Source organism: Zonotrichia albicollis, chromosome 2 (assembly GCF_047830755.1).
Source record: "Zonotrichia albicollis isolate bZonAlb1 chromosome 2, bZonAlb1.hap1, whole genome shotgun sequence".
Classification (NCBI taxonomy): Eukaryota; Metazoa; Chordata; class Aves; order Passeriformes; family Passerellidae; genus Zonotrichia; species Zonotrichia albicollis.
In genome coordinates, this window is record NC_133820.1 from 63,590,663 (window position 1) to 63,611,983 (window position 21,321).

The 21,321-nt window shown below is 39.9% G+C and overlaps 2 protein-coding genes across 4 annotated transcripts in view; one reads left to right on the top strand and one right to left on the bottom strand.

The window, feature by feature from the left end:
* The window catches only part of DCLK1 (doublecortin like kinase 1), a 239,441-nt gene extending 233,587 nt beyond the window's left edge, over nucleotides 1-5,854 (bottom strand). For all 3 annotated transcript variants that reach the window (XM_005482462.4, XM_005482463.4, XM_014263902.3), the window contains exons 1-2: nucleotides 5,714-5,854; nucleotides 2,320-2,709 (exon numbers count right to left, since the gene is read on the bottom strand). In XM_005482462.4, coding sequence (XP_005482519.1) covers nucleotides 2,320-2,695 — 376 coding nt within the window. In that variant the 5' untranslated portion in view covers nucleotides 2,696-2,709; nucleotides 5,714-5,854. The remainder of the gene's footprint in view (nucleotides 1-2,319; nucleotides 2,710-5,713) is intronic.
* LOC141728296 (uncharacterized) lies at nucleotides 5,406-16,695 on the top strand. Its single transcript, XM_074536197.1, has 3 exons — nucleotides 5,406-5,639; nucleotides 5,683-6,365; nucleotides 16,363-16,695. The coding sequence occupies exons 1-3, from the start codon at nucleotides 5,406-5,408 to the stop codon at nucleotides 16,391-16,393; spliced, it is 948 nt and encodes a 315-aa protein (XP_074392298.1). The 3' UTR covers nucleotides 16,394-16,695.
* The last annotated feature ends 4,626 nt before the right edge of the window (nucleotides 16,696-21,321 follow it).

Consider the following 21,321-nt stretch of genomic DNA (forward strand, 5'->3'; position numbering starts at 1 on the left):
CTTTTGTAAGTCCCACAGTCCTAATGGGACAAGAAAACAAGACTGTCCTCCTTGAACGATACCAGGAAGGGAAGATGTATTCATTGGAAGGGTAAGGAACAAAGTCTCACAGGACAAAAAGGAAATCCCAAATGCCTTCTTTAAAATAAACTTAGGCCCTTACACTGTCATTCATTTTGACTGACTGATTAATAGCTGGTATTATTCTTGACTAGGATGCCAAAATAAACCAATCTTACAGGTTGCTGGATTTATTTTTGAATTCAGTTCTTTATTTTCAAAACTGGTTCTGACTGGCTGCAGAAGGACTGGGCAAATCAACATTAACATCAATGAAACTTGCTTCTTGTTGAGCATACCAATCAAAGAAGCAAATGCCCAAAGTCTGCTTTTAAACAGACGTTGATTAATATTGGTCTTTCCTCCCAGAAATTGATTTTCTCTGCCAATTAAATACTGTCCTGACAAACATAGTTTTAACTGTGCCCTGAAATTGATAACATTGCTCCTCAGACCAGTTTGCTTTCCATTTCACAACACCTCTGGCCCTAACCCCCAAACCTGTTACTTAGACAATCCTGCCCCTTCAATTTTCTTTCTGAAGCATCTTCGTGTTGCCCCCTACTTTCCTTTTTACACAAGGAAGATTATCAAGAATATCAGGTTCTCAGTACTTAAAAGCTTTCCTCTGCTACAACACAAAAAGGAGACAACCCAATGGTGGCTGAACACCTGCTATGCAAAGCTGCACTCCTCTTTCAGGAGCCACATTTGCCATTACCCTTTTATTCTTCTCTCTCCATATTAGCCTTATTCTGATCCTCTTATTACATCCTGTTACTGTAAGTTCTCTCACCTGATGCTAAAAATGAAAATCACATAGAAATTACAATCTCTGTTACAACTCTAAATTGGCTGTCTGGTGGCTATCTATCCGTTCTTTACTGGTTTGTCCATGGCACACAGGGGCTGGGGGGATGATGGAAGCAAACATGAATTAATTGTTCCACCTTTATTTTCTTGGAACACAATCAAGTACCTGCATTTGAACTTCATGGGTAAGAAATAATCTCATTTATAGCCATGTGATAGTCAATGCCTTCATACTCTGTACATTCTGATGTTTTACACCAGAAATCCACTGCAGTCCAGAAGCACTTCATGTTGGAAAAGCTACTTTAGCTATTTGTAATACCTGAGAAAAGTACTATTAATTTTTTAAATTCAATATTCAAATTTATTAATGCTAACAGCTTCTTTTGGCAATAGAACTATCACTGAAGGAGTGATAAATTTGTTCTCAATGGGATAATTAATGACTGGCATGTCTGACATTTAACAGGGACCAAGAATTGTTGGTTCTGACTAAACCTCTAGTGATGGTTTATACTGCAGGTACATGAGCCTTATTTACATACAACCTAAGATCTCTGCAGCTTCCTGAAAGCAGGTTGTAGCAAGGCGGGTGTTGGTTCTCTCCTCGCAAGTAACAAGCAATAAGATAAGTGGAAAGGCCTCAAGTAGAGCCAGAGCAGGATTAGATTGGGTATTAGGAAAAATTTATTCATGGAAAGGGCTGTCAAGCACTGGAACAGGCCATCCCTGTAAGCTTCTAAGATGTGCAGATGTGACACTTAGGGACACAATTTAGCAGTGGCCTTAGCAGTTCTGGGTTAATGGTTAGACTCAATGATGTAAGAGGTCATTTTCAACCTTACCAATTCTATGACTGGGGAAAAGGGATATGCTACAGAGGAAAAAATGTTTACAATGTACCCCAGAGGAAAAAATGTTTACAATCTACCCTAGCTGAATCAAGGCTACAATATTACTCTTTTAACAGGTTGTCAACATTTATGCCATGCAAGGAGAGGCTAGTATTTTACTTAAGACATATTTACCTGTAGAGAAAAGGTAGAGCTCTTCACTAGGTTTCAGAGACTTAAAAAACCAAAAAGATCTGAAGTGAATTTCACATAGGTTTCATTAGCACCACAGAACTTTTGAGGTTCAACAGACTAAACTCTCACTGGTTTGACCTTGCATCTTTATAAAAAGAATGATTAGATGCAATCTTCAGGATACAGGACTATCAACACTATGTTGAAAGGAAAAGGTTAGACACGTTCAACAAGAAGGAAAGAAGTAGCAAGGCAACAATATTTCAAAGTGTCATTTAAGATATCCACATTTCTAGTCAGACCATTGAAAATCCTTCCTTTATCAATAAAAATACCATCACCTCTTTTTGAAAGACTTAAAAGCTTAGACAAAGGCCAACTCAAACCTAACTCTACACCTCCAGATCCTACTGCTCACCTTCTACTAGCTGATCCAAGGAGGAAACCTTCTTGGAGCCATCAATTGTGTAGATCGTTCTCACTCCCTGGGGCAGGTTCACATTGTCGGACAGAGTTCGGGTCAGGTCAGCCAGGAGAGCTTCGAAGGACCTGAAGCGGTCAGGGGAGATGGCGTATACAATCCCTTTGAAGTACCGGTCTCCATTACGGTAGAAACGAACTTTCTTGGCTTTCTTCTCAGAGCTCAGGGTCTGTAGAGTGCGGGTTCGGTAAAAGCTGCAGTGGGCACTGTGGGTAGGGCTGGGCAAACCATTCACCCGGGACCCTCTGCCATATCGCTGAGCTTTGTCACGCTCATCAAAATGCTCCAGCTCCATATCTCTCCCAAGGGACATCTTGGAAGTTCAACCTAAGGAATGCACAAGAGGAGAGAAAAAGCTTAAGAAACCTAGAAGTTTCAAGGGAGCTCAATTAAAGACTTCCTCTTCTATACAACGCTCTTACAGAGGACTACTTCTTAGGTTGAGAAAAAAGTTTGAATAAAACCATGCTACAGTCATGTGGTCATTTCACACATAAGCCTCTTGCCATTCCTTAAGTACTACATTTAAGTTAAATGTCCCAATAACATCACTCATGAACCCAAATGCTAATGATAAGCAAACACTGAGAAGTGTTTGTTCAAATTCAGTATCTTGGAAAATGAGGGGACCAAGTTGACCTACTGGAAAAAAGGAATAAATGCATCAGCTTTCTACTTTTTCTCATGTTATATTCAGGTGCTATTTGAGTCTCATCTACCTTCTCAGCTGTTTGCCCCCACTAAACTCTTGGTTCCAACTGTGACCTCAAGAGGTGTTGTTTCAGAAGGGCTGCCAGTTGCCAACAACTAAGCAATTGAGAAATTTTCAGAGGAATAGATCAGGCAGGTTGGCAATGAGAATCAGGACTATCACACATAGTGGGTCAATCCCAATGTTAAAAACTACCTGCATGTTCCAACTATTGGTTTCCTCATAGCCTAAGCTTTGTAGTAAATTATTTCAGTTGTCCTTGCACAAATGCTTTACACACTGTGAACCAACAGATGGGCTCAAAGGGCACAAAAATAAAGAAGAAATATATTAGGAGACAGTGTTTTTCAAAGAGCAAGCTACTTCAGGGCTCTATGTCTTGCAAGATGTATTATTAATATCCTAAGCCTAATATTCAAATTGATTAAGGAAAACAGCTTCATTTGCCACCACCAAAGGAGTGATAAAATCAGTGCCATTGAGCAAATAAGCAATTGGTGCCTCCCATGTTTGACTGTGAGAAACACCCATCAGCCCTGACCAAAACAATCCCAGTTGTTCAATACAGTTTACATAAACAGAAGTTGACATGTTCTGAAATAAAATCAAGGAGGCAGATACTTCTGTTACTTTTTGACAACCAACACAAGACTAAATAATACAAAGTACACATTAATCTTTGCAAACAGAAGACACAAAAATACAAAAAAATAGAATAATCAAAAGATCATTAGGTTCTAAACATATTAATTTTAATTTAGGAGCCACCTAGGTTTGCAGTTGTCTGCAGAATAGTAAAGCACTGAAAATTTATTTATAGCACAGATACATAGACCTAATTTAGAAGTGGCCTCTCTCATTGATTTCCAATAAAAAGACAAAAAACCAGCAAGCACTAGCTTTGTTTCAACCACTCATAATGATGTGACCATTAAGAAAAAAAAGATGTATTCAAACCAGCTGTAGAACAGTGGGAGGAAATAGAGGAAAACTTACAGATGCTCTTTGACTTGCAGAAGTTTGTATTAAACCAATGATTATACAGCTGGACCCTGATGCTGCAAAGCTGTAGGTGATGTGCTCAGCAACTTCTCAGAGCAGTCCATGTGCTGGACCAGCACAGGCACCTAAGGCAAATGTGGTGCCCTAGTGGAAATTATTTACCCTACTTTGGTTACAGCTCACAACTGACTTTGTTACACTGACACAGGATCATATGCTTATGTATAAAAAATGCAGGATTTATACTTGTAAATCCTTCAGAAGTACCCACATATAGTACAGGGTATGTGTTTTCTTATACATGCAAAAAAAATAGACTAATCTCTGCTTTTCCCATGCACACTACATCCCATTTCAGTGAAATGAACAAGAACATTTGCTGTGGCATTTCACTCTATATGTTAAATGCAAAATACAGCTTAGTGGCCACATTTTACGATTGAGAACACACCATCACTGCTTCCATGTTAAAAAAATTTTTGTCAGTTATTTCAATTCCCATCCATTTCCAGTGAGAACCTGTTATTCAGATTTAAACAATCCCAGAATGCACAATTCAGAAACTGTATCTCTCAAGCAATTCCCGTTCCAAAAAGAATGGATTTTTCTTAGGTCTGCTGTTATCTTTGCTTAAACCATCTCTAATACACTCCCTTCAAAAAAAAAAAAAAAAAAAAAGTTTAGACGAAGATATTCTCTTTCAGCTTTATTAATTTTGGATGAGGGGCAAGAACAAGTGTGAGTCACTGTCCTTTCTTCCACACGTTTATGCTTTTATCAATATTATCTGTAATTCCCAACTACATCCTCAAAACCGAAATAGAGCTCCCCTATAGCTCCACAGTCCTGGTATGTAGGGAAAAGCGTGTCTAAACCACAAGGTCAGAGCAGACAAAGAAATGCTAAACAATTTGATCGGATGTTTCCGTTTGTGTGTATAAATACATAGTCTTATACAGGCAAATACGCAAAAACGAACAGACACGCCCCTGAAAAACCACCATGCCAACACTTCACACCCTAACATCTGTTAAAGAATTATTTATAATACAGGTGTGGGTGAGCATTTCCATGAAAAAAACACGCATGCTGATCAAAAAAAAACCCACCACACTACGCCGCGATGTGACTGGGACCCAGCGCAGACCATACGGCGACCAAGCAGAGCCGGATGACCACTAGCCACCGGGGGAGGGCGGCGGGTCTGGTGGGGGAACACGGATGCATGCGGCAGCGGGCTCACAAAAAGATGGGGCTTATTCTGCTGGGGTGGGGGAACCGTGTGTGACACACGCCCATTCCTCCGGAGATGGCACCGGGCACCTCAAGCCCCCGCTGGATGCCCGAGCCGCGGGGCAACCGGGGCAGCGCCGCGCCCGCTCCCGGGGGCCGGACCCGCTCCCGCAGCCCGGCACTCGTTCCGCACCCGCGGAGCCGCCGCGGCCCCCGGCGGAGGCCGCCGCCCCACACAATGGGCACAGGTGCATCGCTCCGCGCCGCGACCGCGCCCCGGCGGCCCCTCACGCCGCAGCCCCCGCGCAGGGCAGGACAGGGCAGGGCAAGCACGGCCCCGGCTCCAGCCCCAGCCCCAGCCCCGGCCCCGGCCCCGGCGCTTACCTGTTCTCCGCAGCCTGGCGGGCACCTCCTCACTCAGATCGGCCGGCCGGGCGCGGAGGGAAGGCGGCGGCTCGGAATGGGAAGCGGCCAAAGAGCGGCGGCTCCCGCCCTTCCCCCCGCGACCACCCGGCTGTAGGCGCAGTAGTTGCCGCAGAAAGCGGCTCTGCTGCCTTTGTTACGCCTCCCCTGGCTGTAGCGCGCTGCTGGGGAGCCCGGGCTGCAGCTGCTTCGCCTTTCTTCTGCTGCTGCCGGTTGCAGTGATTTGCATTAGCCCGGCCCTCATTGAAATGCGGCTCTTCACACCAGCCTCTCCCAGGCGCTCTCCAGAGGGCGGCGCCGCCGCCGCTGTCTCCCCCTCTCTCCCTCCCGTTGCGGGCCCGCTCTTCCACGGGCGCTGCGGGAATGCTGGACCCGCTCCGGGCAGCGCGCCGGGTGCCAGCCGAGCCCTGCCGGGCCCATCGGGCACCATCCCGGCGGGATCTCCCCGGGGCACATCCCGGCCCGCCCGGCGCCTCCCTCCGCCCCGGGCAGCCCCGGCCCGGGAGACGTGGCCGATCCGGAGCTGCCTGTGCCCGGGACAGAGCTGTGCCTGCCGAGGGGGGCATCTGGCCCGAGTCCGAAAAGCGCCTTGGGAAGTAATTTTAGCAAATGGGTATGTTGGCATGTCCAGGAGGTTCGCCTGGGCGCGAGGTGCTGAAATCCCACCGAGTTCCTAAAGCCCCATGACGTGACTTGGGTGCTGAATGTGGGATTGATGTGGAATTTCGGCATTAAAACCAGGAGCCATGCTTATTCATACCACTCGCTTAGTTACAACTGACCTTGGAGGTGACTAAATTCCATAGATGCTACAGGTTTTAGGATGAAATTTCTCAGAATGTGTATTTGGCTAAAGGCATCTCAGGCTTCATCTGAGTCACCCGACCCCTGAGCCCATCAGGTCTTGGAGCATATTTGCCAAGTCAACCTCCACACAAAACTTCAGCCCTACTTGGTGCTTTGTCCTCATAGGCTTGTTATTCTTCACTTTAGTGTAAAAATTTCAGTGGTGAGATCCTTCTTGCAATGAAGGATCTGGTTTGCTCCCCTTTGTGCAGCAAAGACTTCAGCCCTCTTCTGCTTGTCAGGTAAACAGCCTGTGGTCCAGAGGGACATGGAAGAGAAGAAAACACAGTCTGTCCCTTCTGTTGGAGCTGCTCCACTCTAAAAGAATTAAAAATGCATTAGATCAGAGAGAGGGAATTAGTCTGTAACCTCATGGTTATGGCACTCATTTGGGAAGGACAAAAGATGGCTTTGTGTGTCTGTATTACGGACAATTTATGTGTTTTATATCCATAAATCCAGGGACAATAAGTGGAGCAGGGACTTAAGCCCAGGGTGCCCTGGTCCCTTTGACAGACCTTTAATCAGAATAGAGTCTCCTGTTTAATCTCTCTGAAGGCAAACCAAACCTTCCATCTACAAAAAATGTAAGAGGCTCAAAAGAAGGGGATGGAGCACTCCCTTTCTTTTCTTATCCCCCAGAGAAGTCCACATGTAGGTTCTCAAGAGACAGGAGATTCCCTAAAGGAGAAAAATTAATTGTTGCCTTGTCTTCATCATCCTGGAGGAGTTTTTTAATCACTAAAGAACAGAGCAAACAGGAGTCTTCTGGCTACACATTTTCCCCTAGATTTGAAAGAGAAATGAGAACCTATAATCTTCAGAAAAACCTCTGCTCAAATGAGTAATAGTATTAAAATACCTGAATATCAAAAAGAGTCAGAATTCAACGTCCAATTGTATCCTCAGCACACTCTTACCACCTAGCTTAGTTTTTTGGGGTCTTGTTCTAAGTTACTTAACTCTTCCCCGATGGACAATGAGGTGAAGAGTCACTTTACTATAAAGGCTTGTTTTTCAGGTGCCAGTTCCCAAAAAATAAGCACATCCACATTGAGTATTTCACCAGCTTTTTAGTCTGTTGGGTTTGAAAATGTCCTGGTCTGTACTTAGACAAAACAGATACCAGTGATATTGGTAACTTTGGTATATGCGGGGGGAGAATGGAAACTAATATTAAAAGAATTCTGGTAGTCTTACAACAAAACTTTATTCTTTAAACCACTTCTTTTGTAGGTCAACAATCAAATAAAATATTCATGACAGTCTTAAATTATAAGAAAAAGCAGACAATCACAAAGATTAGAGATGGAAAATACCACTGTGGTCCTGAAAAAGGAGTGTTTTTTAACATTCTTCAGTGCTATTTTGTTCAGTTCATTGTAAATATCTCATTTAAATATCTCAGGGCTTCTGCTCCCCAAAGGAAACATCCCTTTAAAGTTGAATTCCTCCAATGATAAAGATTATTTTTTTCTGATGATCAGGTTAATGGAAGTTGCTTATGTTTCGACTCATTACTTTAGCTATAGTGCCCTGTATTCACGTACATAATTTATTTCTCCCATTGGTGTTTACATCTCTCTGACATGTATTATTAACATCTAGCCTAAGTGTTCAAAATATTTCACAGATGTTCAAGAAAGACTTTCACTCTGCCTATATCAAAGAAGGTCAAAAGAAAAGAATACAGTATAAATTAAGGCAAGAGTATAAAACCAGTAGGAAAGTATCTTTTAAAATATGTTGTTTTGTTCATTTGAAGTTTTGTGTCTAACATAAAGACACAACACACTAGTGTAATCTGTTTGTCAAGCATTCTGACCATGCTTTTATTTTTAAAGCACTTTAAAATATGCTTTACATTTTTTCTTGTGTTTGTTCTCCATTTGAATTAAAACAATGCAATTCCAAATAGAAACAAAACCTGAATAAAACATTTCAACAGCTATAGAATAATCCTGTTAACAAAGTATACTGTTTTCCTAATAGAAAATTGTCTTTCCTTGTTGGACAGACTTTGAAATACTGTGTATTTTTAAGACCCCTGTAAATGCATCTTTATAAACCACAGTACAGTCATTTAACTTTGGACAAAGTAACTTTGACTTCTCATCTCTGTTGATCAAGTTTTTCAGATTTAAGAATCTTGCAACAGTTTCAGCTTTTCTGAACATTTGTAATTTTTGAGCACCTTTGTCAAAGTAGAATCAGATACAGTTATGTCACCACCCAACACTCCTGTATCTTGAAGGCTGTACCAAATGCTTTGGAACATTGTTCTGGGAGCTTCTCTTTAGTTGGCTAACCACTGTGACCCCTAATTCCTTTTCAGAGTCACTGCTTTCCAGGACACAGTCTCCAGTCTTCTAAACGTGACCTACATTCTTTGTTCCTGCTGAATGACCTTGCATTCAGCTGTCTCAAAAAGCACGTTCAAATGATCCTCGCTCACTAAAGGATGTCAATTTCCCTACAGAAAAACTTTTTCTTTGCATTATTTAGTGCTTTATGCATTTCATGTCACCTGAAAATTTTACCATTAATGTTGTTAAATATTTCTTCAGAGCCCTCATAAATTTATGCAGCAGCAGAGGACAGCGTTTTCTGAAATGCGGGGCTCAATCCCCCACGGCAGCGGCGCCAAGGGCGTGTTTACAGCTCCCTCCACTTCTCATCAGAGAGGTGCTCAGCTCTCAGGATGCCACCCCGGGCCAAGGGAGCTGGTGCTGCGGCTGCTGCATATGCCCAGCTCAGCAAGCAGCCGGTGCCAGCTCCCGGCAGGGATCTGGGCCGCTGGAGCGGCACCAGCCAGCTGGGCACTGCGGAGCCGTGCGCCCGCCCGGGCTGGCCCGGGAGTCTGGCACCAGCCTCGCGTCGGGAAAAACCCGCTTCTGAGAAACAGCAGAACCCTACCAATTCCTCAAGCATTGCCCAAGGGATGGTGGTTAGCTGTCCATACTGGCGTTTGTAGATCCACCATTTAGCTGCTTCACAATTAATTATTGTGTGTTGCACTGATTTTGTGCAATGCCAGTCACTTAATTAGGTTGATATACTGCAGGATGTCTGTCACTTTAGAGACACGTATGTCAGTGCAGTCATCTTCATCAATCATATCCAACAATTTCACCCAGAAATCTGCCCAGTTTGACATGCTCATTGTCACTAATCACACAATCATTTTTGGTATTGATTACATCAAATACCAGGACTCCATTTGTTTTACCTCCTAGTGATTCCAGCACAGATAGAATTATAAAATCAAGGTCATATTTTTTGTGTTGTCCTTGGCTTTATCTATGTTTTACATCCTTAACATACCAGAATTTATTGAATAGCAACATTAATTGTTCAGGCAGACCAGTAATAATTTCTTTTTAAATTACTCATGTACTAAAAATTTCCATATTATTTTAGGCAAAAACATATGGCATTCATGACTGGGATGGGATCATATTGTGAAGAAATATTAGTTGAATATTTCTGTCTGTTCTGCATTGTTATTGTAAAATTTCTGTGTTAATTTCTCATATGTTTGTCATTGATATTTCCTTTGTCACAGACTTAAAGTAATGGGCAAAAAAAAAGTTTTTGCTAAATTATTTGTCTTGTATTTCTCTTCATCAAGTCTGTGTTAAAAAAAACAATGCTCTAACTGCACAACTGGATTTTTTAATCTGGTAAAATCATTGACTGTTACAGACTCTTTTTCTCATTTGTTTTCTTATAATTGACTTCTCCAAGAAATTAATCTTTTTAAACTACAGACCAGGAGTTAATTCTCTTTACATAGAGCAGATATAATTACACGCTGGTCATTGGATAAAACATTCTTAAAGTTATTTTTACATCTTTGTCCTCTGGAAAGAGGTCTCATTGTAAAGGGAACACATTCAGTAATGGAATGTTATTTTATTTCACTTTCTGATATTCCATGAATGCTTTAACTATGTCAGAGAAAGGCCTTCTGCTGAAGCATGGCTTGTCAGACTTATATCTTTTATTTTTCTTTCAGACATATTATTTCAGGTATGAGTAAGGACATATTTAAAGAGCTGTTTTGCTGATTTGATTTGCCTTTTCTTGGTTACCATATTAAACCTAAAGCCCTGTCTTTTGGGTTTATAAATTAGAAATGAACCATCCATGTGGCAGGTCAAATCCTGCCTGTGAAGCAACTCTATCCATCTCCAAATATTCTCCATCATCATGTTGTATAGAAAGATATATATTTCAGTAAACTCTTCCTATAATTTTTCTCCTTTGTTGCCAAGAAGCTGAATTAAAATTTTGAAATGTAGGATCTGAATTTTTGCTGGTCTTTGGTTTAAACTAGTTAAACAGAATTGATATTCTTTTCTGACTGCTAACCTTTAGCAGAAGCAATTTAAATAATTTAGAATATGTATGTTAACAATAACCTCAACTGAATCTCAGTGGTATTCACATGCTCTAGGCTGAAGATTTCAGGACTGTCTTTTTCATTTGGAGAGACAGCTGGAATGGTTTATGAATTTAAATGCATGAACTGTTTTGTTTTGTTGTTTTTTTAAATGACCTAAGAATAGCATATGTGGTAGTTTTGTTTACCAGCATTTTTAAAACAAGTTAGAGAGGCTAGGGTTGAGATACAATTTTTACAAACATTACTTTTTAAAAGGAGATGCTTCCCAAAAGAATTTAGAGTGTAAAATTCTTCACCAACTCTTGGCACTTTTGAAGTAAAGCCCCAAATATTATATTTTTGCCAAGTGGGTCTTGTCAATCAGAAGAGGACTGGAATATCACAGTAGCTCAGGCAGGATTTTATGAGGAGAGGGAGGGAGAGATGGATGTAAGCTCATCCTCAGGTAGGTAATCGGCAGTGTGTGTCCCAAGTCCCTAAGGGATGTGTGAGGGACATCAACAGGAAGCACCAGGGAAAACTTCAGGTCATTCCAGGAGGAGAAATAAAGTGGGAAGACTTTAGTGACACAAGAAATGCCTCAAATTTTCACTGCATAGGAATAGTGTTTTCACCTTTCAGATATTATTTTTTGGCGCACTGGCCATGCGAGGTTGTCAAGCAGTGTCTGCTGTGTTCCACAGCTCCTGTTACAACCCAATCAGATCCTTTGGGCATTTTTCTGGGTGAGGATATGGATGCCATCCTGTCTCACAGTCCATTCCCAGCTTAGGGGTGTAAGGCCAAACTCTTGCTGTAACTTCCTTACATTGTCTACACTGATGGTCCTTCCACTCAACCACCCCAGAACAAAGAGCTGCAACAGGCAGAACTAATTCCATTGCTTTTAATTAAAGATTTATCCACATTATTGCTGAAAGTAAAATTCTGATTAATTTATAGGATATTCAACCCTCAATTTATCATGGTAATCTTAGAGATTTCAGCCTAATCGTCTAATACCATCAGTGCATGCATAAATAGTAGGTATTATTTTAAGATGCTGAGCAGGAAATAGTTTTATTTCCAAATTATTTAAAACATAAGGTCTGGAGAAAGGCTCTTTAATGATACCTCTGGTCATCCTATTCTTAGCTACCATAAGTTTAGTAAAGTTCATCAGGTAAAAGACAAACAAAAGGATCACAGATATCAATCCTAAATATTGCTAAAAAAACCTAAGGTAATATGCAGGCAGTGAAAGTTTTGTGTCTGACAGAGCAGACTGTTTTAATTAGCAGTGTTTTAATGGAATAATTGTGACTCTTGTGGCAACATGACTTAAGGTAAAATTGGATCAAAGTATAATATTCCACAGTCATCACAGATTATGTTGGGGATGCACAGACAACTAAATCAGCATACACAGAGGAAAAAGAATGAAAGTTGGAGACTCTCTGAGAGGAACTAAACAGCCAGTAAATGGAGAAGGCATCTAAATGTAGCTGACAGTCTTCTCATCTTCCCCCAGAGAAAGGACTTAAATATTTAAAACTGGACTCAGACTTTAGAAACCTAAATACAAAACTGAAATCATCCCAACATACTACCCTTCTGGACAGGTCCAGGCACCTTCAGTTCTACTTTTCCAAACCAGAATTAGCCCAAAATTCTTCAAAAACTTGACCTTGAAAAGTCTTCAGCCAGTCTAAAAGACAATGATCTGGGATCATTCAAAATTAAATAACTTTAAGGGCTGCTATTTTAGAATTGCTTGTTAAAAAATGTGAGGCAAAAGCTCTGGGCTGGCATAGATTGATGTTTGCTGTAATTTTAAAAGTCTCTGGATTGTCAGTTCAGTCCTTTGATAATAAATAGAGCCACTGTAATCTATAGGGTAACCATGTTTGTGGGGGAAAATTAATGAGGTCTAGAAGAGAATAGGGTAGCTGGTCAATAATGCTTTTTCTGCTTGTCCATGTATGTAGTTACATTTTGAAAGTTTAGGTGCAGTCAATGTGAAATAAATTCACATATAGCATTGCAGAAAAATTTTGATAAAAATATGCTGTTGCTATTAATAGCCATAAAGAAATCATAGTCAAAGAGAAATTTTAGGATTACATTCAAATAATTGTTGATAGAAAGGAAATTGGTATTAAGAAGGTTAATCCACATGCTTTTAGATAGTAACAAAACAAAATCTAATTTGCCATGAAAGTGAAATTCAGAGTCCTCTGTTTTGAAGAAATAATTAATTTTGCTTTAGTACACAGAAGTTTAGTGTAAAATATCCCTTGAAAATTTATAAGAAAGGCTGCTTCACATAAACAGAATTATTCCTCATTAAAGTATTAAAGAACCGTAAATTTTGTATAGTTTAAGTTTGTGAAGCTTCAATAAAGCTTCTTTAGGGTTAAAAACTAATTGATGATATTGTAGTAGATCGTGGCATTAAAACTTGTCTTTTCTTTCTTCCTTTTTGGGTGGTGTAGGCCTAGGGGGAACTGCCTCCAAACAATTCTTGTTTTCTTTCCTCAGTTTAATTTTACCAGGGTTATTACATTAAGAATTATCCAAACAACAAAAAACCCACTTCTAAGTTTAAAAGAAAAGGTTGTTTTCTTAATGTTCTGGAGTGCCATTGTGGAAGCAATCAGACATTAAGAAGATATGTGAGCTTCCATGGACCCAGAAGCTGTCATAGAAAGTTTCAACCATTTTTCAATCTTGTTAATTCCACAATTACTAGAGAAGAGGAAGATCTTCTCTTTCCTTTTTCAGCTTCCTTTTAAAGTATTTCTAATTATTTTTTAAAATTTCCTTTGTAAGAGATCTCTCACAGTGATGTCAAAGTTTCCATGATAAGTCAAGGTTTCCCTGTAAAGCCAGGAGACACACACTCATTTCTCAGTCTCTAACACTGCTGTCTGCTGTGATGGTAACATCTCACTTTTCTAAGTGGCAAGTTATTTTGAGATTGAAGAGCAACCAATGTCAAGGTGGCAGAGAAAGATTCAGCTAAGCTTTTTTTTTTTGGTCACTGAGTGCCTTCATTTGTCCTCTGTGGAATCTCACAGTTCTCCTATCCCTCAAGCAGTCTTGGAGCTGAAGCACTCTATCATCCATGACTTACCCAAAAGGATTGGGTGAGTTTGAGTCAGTAACCTGTGAAATGTCACACAGTGAAGCAGGTCCTGCCTCTCCTCTTCATCTCTGTCTGTCCCTCATGCATTTGTGCAGTGTAGCACTTTGCTTTCCTAGTCTATCATGTTCCCCAGAGAATATCTTAGCTCTGCAGTTCCTCTCTTCCCTCCCTTCCTCCCTCTGCTCAATCACATGCTATAAAGTGCCAGACACATCCCACACCATACCCCAATCTGTACTGCTCTCTCATGCACAGGAGAAAATACTTCAGGAATGTACAAAGATGTGAACCCTTGTTAAAAACAAAATATGATTTATTTTGAAGAAGAAATAAAGCTCTCAGAAATATTCTTTTTAACAATCTAAAGATATACTTACATTACTTTAAGCCACAAAATTTTGTGATAGTCATCCATGAAGCCTCAGTTTTTTCCAAATATATCAAGAAATGTTGACTATGTCTCAGTTTTGTCCTTGCAAACTTGTTTTTGCCTCTGGCTTGCAAGGTCCTTTTTCTGCCCTGCTATCATTTTGTCAGCCTGTGTTCTCAAGCTATGGCTCTTCTGGTCTTGCCTTCTCCACAAGGGTCTTCAGGACCTATGGCTCTGGTCACTGACCCTTGACATCTTATATGTCTGTAAGAGTAGCTACACCGAGGTTCTTTTCTGCCTGTTTCCTCAGGCACAGTGCTGCCAGATGTCTGAATATAGCAAACATCCCATTAACCAAGAAAACCACATAATCTCTCTCAGAACAGCACTAAATTTAACATGGTCATTAAGAAATGCTGCTAGGGATTCATTTCATAGACCTGCTACTATTCTGCAGCCTACAAAACAAAAGACTAGCATGCCATCTTAATTACACCAAATAATTATGAGTTGCAATCAGAGACTCTTAAGATACATTTACTCCAGAAACTGAGGGGAGCATATGAAAAGGGGAGGGAATTAAAATGAAGTTGATCATAAAGCTGAGATTTTCCTTACTATGCATGTTACCATGTCAACCTGAGTTATGCAGCATCACATTTGAGATCTATTCAAGACCCCTTCAAAAGCTTAGCAACTAACCAGGATATTATAGATGGATTTTCAGCTGATTTTGACATCTTTTGCATGATAAAGCTACTTAACCACATTCTTTTTCTGGTATAATATCAAATACAACTGAGCAAATGTTTAATTATATCCATGCAGATGGTTTATTATGTAAGAGATAATTACTTGTCCCATTTTTTAAGTACTAAACCATTCAGAAAACATGAGGCACGATCATTTTAAGACAGCAAGTAACTTAATATAAAGTATTATTTCTTGCACATAGCAGAGAAGAACATGAAACCTCAATATCCTGTATGTGTACAAGACTCAGATGGTTTAATGGGGATTCTTTTTTGTTACTGTGTGAATATTTCCCCTGTTCTAGCTGCCTTCTTAATGCCAGCATAGCTTTCCACTGCTGTCTGACAGTGGCCTAAAGCCTTTCATTGAAAATTGAACCAATGTAAAGTTTGACAGCTAATCTTTCAGAAAATGCACCTTTCTTTATTTTTAAGAACTGAAATATATATAATGTTCTTTATAATTCTGTATAATGTTCTTATATAATTTAAAATACCTTACATGTATTATGAGAAGTATTAGCTACAATTTCAGCATAGATGTGAGCATTATATAAGCTGGTACACAACAAAAGTTGGTAGATATATACTATTAAAGAATTTCAACATTTTTACCTGTTTCCCGTGTTAGTTGAGCTACTTAAATGTTTTTATGAACAAAAGATGCAAAAAAATGACTTAAAAGCAAAACAAATGTATCAGCCTGAAATTACTTAAATTTTCACTCTTAGTAAAGGACCTGGACTTATTTTAGTAAAATATTGTGTTAAACCTGCAAAAGGGAATAACTGCAGAAGTGATAAATCCATTGTACAATATTATGATAATCACTTAACTACATGAAAGTCACCAATAATGTAAATTTACCATCAGATGCAGAAAGTTCCTTTGCTCTTAAGACAGATGCCGAAATAATTGTTCTCAGAGCAGCAGAGCAAATAGAGTTTAGCCAGTTGCGCATCTTGCCTTTGTTTCTTGGATGTCCAATGACGAGAAAGTTTCCTAATCTTTTCCTCATCACTGACACAAATACTCTCTCTATTCAGGTGTCTTATTTCATAACATTTTCAGGAATTCAAAATAGATTTGTTCTCTCCTCTTCTCCAGTTTGATTACAGTTTCCAGTGCCTGCAGATGATCAGGAGGCAGTTGATGGATATGACTTGTTCAACAAGGGCGGCAAGCTGGCAGTGATCCTCCAGAAAGTGTGAAGAGCCTCTGTGGAAGAATGGATGGTTCATACCTTCCCACTGCCAAAGACATGCTGAAAGTTCAGGTTGGTGCTCAGTTTGACAGTGTTTGCTTCTTAATTTAGAGCAAACTAATTTTTAATTGAGGATCACTGAATTTTATGAGTTTCATATCTTTAGCTAAACCACTTGTCTCAGCACGTGTCTTCCAGACAGATCCATTTATGTAATCCCTGCATGTTCCTTGGGCAGCTCAGCATATTCCCCAAGTATACATAATCTCAGTAAGAAAATTGTCTTCCTGTGCTACTTCATATTCCAGAATGAAAATAGGACTACAGAATAATCAACACTCCCCTCTGGCACATTTAAGTTCTGTTTCATTTGCACACAGATAACATGCAGGAGCATAACCATACTGCCTACTCACTCAAACATGTAATTCCTGGGCTGTGGTTTCCAGGGATGACATCTTTTATCTAATCCCTGATGATGCTGGATACAGAAATAGTCCAGCAGAAGGTGGGTATCTGAACCCAGGATCACTTATGTTACTTTCTGTTTTCTCCCTTTCCACTGACAAATAAAAATAGGGAGCAAGAGGGAGAAAGAAGCAAAGGGCAAAGGTGGATTATAAAGGAAGAAAAAAAATCAGAATCATAATTATTTTTCAGTTGTGTGAATAGTTTTGAAAAATGTACCTATAGCAAAAGCTGTGCTTTTGTCAGGCTTATGAGACAAAAATAATATTGTTACAAGTTGATCACTTCATTTTGCAAGGGAGCTGAAGTGACGCTATACAAACTCAGGCTGAACTCTATATTAAGATGAATCCTTGAATATCTGGTTTGAAAAATGCTTTTTTCTCCTTTCTCATTAAGCAGGGATTGCTTTATTGTTGCTGGGCATACACAGTGAGTCCTTCACTTTCCCCACAGCCACATAGTGTATAGTGCAAAGCTGGAAGAATTGCCCTAGATTCTGCACCCTTTCTGCCCTTCTGTCTGTGTAAGAAGCCATGAAAACTGCAGAAAGAAATGTTGTAATATCCATTCTCCTGAACTCCCTGCAGAGTTTTTGGTGTTCATACTTTTTCATTCTCCAGCTAGAGAGGAAACATGAAGCTTCAGGGTGTGAAAGAATAAAACAGGCACAAAGCTGGATGAAGAAAAAAGAGGAAACAAAGTAAAGATAGGCTTTTAAACTTATGCTGCATATTTTAGTATTATAACTATGTGTGATGACAATATGCCTGTAAAAAACCACTGGCCTAATCAGCAGGAATGTGTGCTCTTATGTGTGTCTAATATAATATGCTCTCAGAGATGCAAGTTAAATGAAACTTGTGAGTATAGGTTTTAAAGGGCACTAATTTCCACCCATGATGGGTCAACCCCATCTGTATTTCACAGTGTGCCAACTTAAAACAAAGAGTTTTAAGTATGCAGCAGCGGTCTACCAAACTTAAGTAAAGGAAGTTTATTAGATGATACTCTGAATGAATCATGTACATGATTGGCTTTGTTACAAGATACTATAGATTAAAATACTCTCCTTTAGATGCATAAGGAGTCCTGGCATGTTTTCCCACAAATAGGATCTAGCAGACGAAAGCAGAGCAGGTATATTCCTGAATTTATGAAAATTTAAATATGTGTATGTGCTGAGATCTGAGGTACTGCATAGCTATATGGCAAAGAGGGGGTGATTGCCATGTGGGGGCTGAGAGGAAGAAACAGGCTGCTGTGTTGAAAACTGAGGGGGAGAGTGGTTATATAAAGATAAAAGACAAGGTGCTGCCTACAAGCCTGATAGAAGAAGATATACTTTGGGAAGAATCAGTGCTAATGAGACATAAACAGGAAAAGGAAAGGATATATGTGTGTGCCCATGTACACACATCACACACAATTCAAAATAAGACAAGGGAGGTTAACTGTTTAGCATTTGTTCAGATCCTCTTATGTTGTACATCCTAGCTTCTCCATCCTCTTTATTGTAAGTTTCTTATATGTGGGGGTTTTTTCCCTTGGATACAAGAATGAGCTAAAATTCAAAAGAAAGCAAATTGCCTTGTTTGGGTTTTTGTGGTTTGTTTTGTTTTTAAAATGAAATACGATACAATAGACTTAAAAGGAATTTAGTCTGTCCCAAGCAACCATAAATCTACCCCTCAGAGAGCCAGGGTCAAACCTATAAAATATATAATATATGTAACATACCTGCTGTTTGAGAGGTACAGCCCATTGGTTTCTCAGGCTTTCATTTGGAAATGTTTGCCACAGTGTGATTTGTGCACTACTCACAAGCATATGCTTCCAATATTAGCAGTGCTAAAGAAAATACTGCCATTTATTTTATGATTCACTATATTGCAGTGGGGGCCCTTTGCACGTGACTGTAATACAAATGGAATATAAATAACCCCTGAAAGCAGAGGGGGGTTGTAATGGGCCACTGGTATAAGATATTCTCTTATCTTAGTCCCAGTTTATGTTGTATTTGGGGAGTTCTTATTCTCACAAGTATTAGGTTATGTGTTGAGTGTTAAGGCATTTATAAAATTAACCGTTCTATTATACCAACAAATCGAAACTGGCATCAGTTGTTAATCAGACCAGTAGCCTGTGGAAATGAGAACTGTGTGATAATGGGAGAGGGGGCTGTGTGTGCACACTGATCTCTGCCTCTCCCTCCCAAGCACTCTGGAAAGCCTATTGCCACAGAAAGCTCGGGCTTTAGCAGAGGAAATGTGGCTGTGTCTTGCCACGGCCAGCAGAAGGCAAACCCTTTACCCTTCTGGCTACACAGCTCTGAGTGCACAGAATGACAATACCAGGTCTGCCTCAAGCAATGACAGACAGCAAGCATCTTCTCAGATTAGTTTCTACCCTAGATCCTCCTAAAGCTTTAATCCTAAAGCTTGTCCTTCAGCCTGGTGCGCCTCTCTGGTCATCAGATACTGTCTAACTGTCTCTTTTGCTTCTATTATCCTGGTAGAATATGTTATGAAGTATCCCTACGTATCCTTGATGGCAGGCTCAGAGTCTCTGCTGCCTTCTTTGCAGACGCAAATTTGCAAGGCAAAATGAAGAACTGTGATGATGGCCTCTGCATATTGTCTCACTTTCCCCAAAAGAGACAAATGAAAACTAAATAGGAAAGGAAAGTTTCCACTCCTCTCCTAAGGATGGTTTTTACAGCCTTTAGTTATGAAATTTCAAGGGCTGGAGGTGTGTGTCTGCAATTGCATTCCAGATTTCTATGAAGTGTCTACAGAAGATCTTTGTTGAATGTTTTCTTTATAAGATTGGATTTGAAAAAAAGGTGAGGGGATACATTTTCTGTTTCATGTTTTATATTGACTGCGGCTGCAAAAAGGCCTCATCAGATTGGAGATGTTTGGAAAGTAATATTTCTGCTGATCACATTAATTGTAAAATAAAACCAAGTAAATTCTCCTTAGATTTGAAGCATCTTCCTCAGTAAATACAGAAACTGAACTTTAATGTTCAGCAAGTGATAGAAAGAATGCTTAGATGGGGAATCTATAAAACAAAAAGGTTTGTTTTCTAAAAATAAACAAAGAAGCAGTTTCTAAGTAATGAAAAAGACAAATAGAGAACAAATATTAGAGGTATAAGATGAGGAAGACATCCAGAAGTAGAGCTGAGCATGGGTGAGATACAGGACAGACAATGCAATTATTAAAAAACAAACCAGAATTATGACTTAGCAGAACATTTACCTATGTGCTGATTGGAGCATTTGCTGATTGATGTGTGTGAAGGTATACTTAAGCCCGCTAGAAATCAATAAACCTAATTGCTTAGTTAAAACTTTGCCTTTAATTAAACTGTACACAGATTTTTACTTTGTTTAGAAATAACATAAAATATCATGTATGCTTAGTAGCTTTAAGAAAGTGCTAGGGATTGAAGAAAAAACTGAGAATTATATAAGGAAAGATTTTATGCACCGCTCAAAACTGTGAGAACACTCTGGTGAATGAAGTCAGCTTCTCTAAAGCATAGCCAAGTTTGCAAAGCTGAAAAGCTGTATTGAGCTGTTCATCTTAGGTTTGCACATTTATATTAAAGAAAATCCCACCCTGATTCAGCACATTGCTAACAGTAGCCGAATTCTTAATAAAATTTCAAGGGTTGCAAGAGCAGTAGACCTTTGGCATGTAAATGAAAGCTGGGGACGGATATAATAGAATGTAGTTTAACTGGACACTGTTTCCCCAGATCAAAAAAAGCATCCACTTTGTTATAGGTAAGTATTTTGAACCATGGGGACTTTGAAGTCACTGGAGTGCAGATGTTTTTATTTAGAGGTCGTGGTAGAATAAACCTACACCACTTTTACTCTGAACACAATTTGGCACCCAGTGCAAAAAATACCTGAATACACAACTAATCACTGAGACCCAATGGAGCTGTTTGCATTAGTAAAGTAATATTATTGAAGAAGTCTATGCCAAAGACTTTCTGTCGAATGATACACATTAAAGTGTGTGGATACCACATCAAGGTAAAAAACAAATTAAACAGGCTCTGTGGGACCAAAGCACAAATATTTCCACTGCAGGGTGGAGCAGTTCTGTAGGCAGCTTGTTGCCAATAACATAATTGTGAATTTGACATCAGCTGCCTAAATAACTTGTAAAGCCTAGTATCTTTGCCTGTACCTGCATTTCTAAATGCATTTCCTAAGGGACAACCCTGCACTCCCAGTTGCAGGATGGCTCCTGTCCACACTGGGACTTCCCCTGCCTGAACAGGCTAGCTGCATCCAAATTAGCCCTGGGCTTCCACCTTGGGGACCTACAAGGTGCCCTGGCTGCTGAGAAACATAATTTGTTTTTAATAGA

Coding starts and splice junctions, on each gene's coding strand:
- LOC141728296 (XM_074536197.1), top strand. CDS start 5,406: ATGGCACCGGGCACCTCAAGCCCCCGCTGGATGCCCGAGCCGCGGGGC. Junction 5,640..5,682: donor CGCCGCAGCCCCCGCGCAGG/GCAGGACAGGGC, acceptor CTCCAGCCCCAG/CCCCAGCCCCGGCCCCGGCC. Junction 6,366..16,362: donor GAAGTAATTTTAGCAAATGG/GTATGTTGGCAT, acceptor CCTCTTCTCCAG/TTTGATTACAGTTTCCAGTG.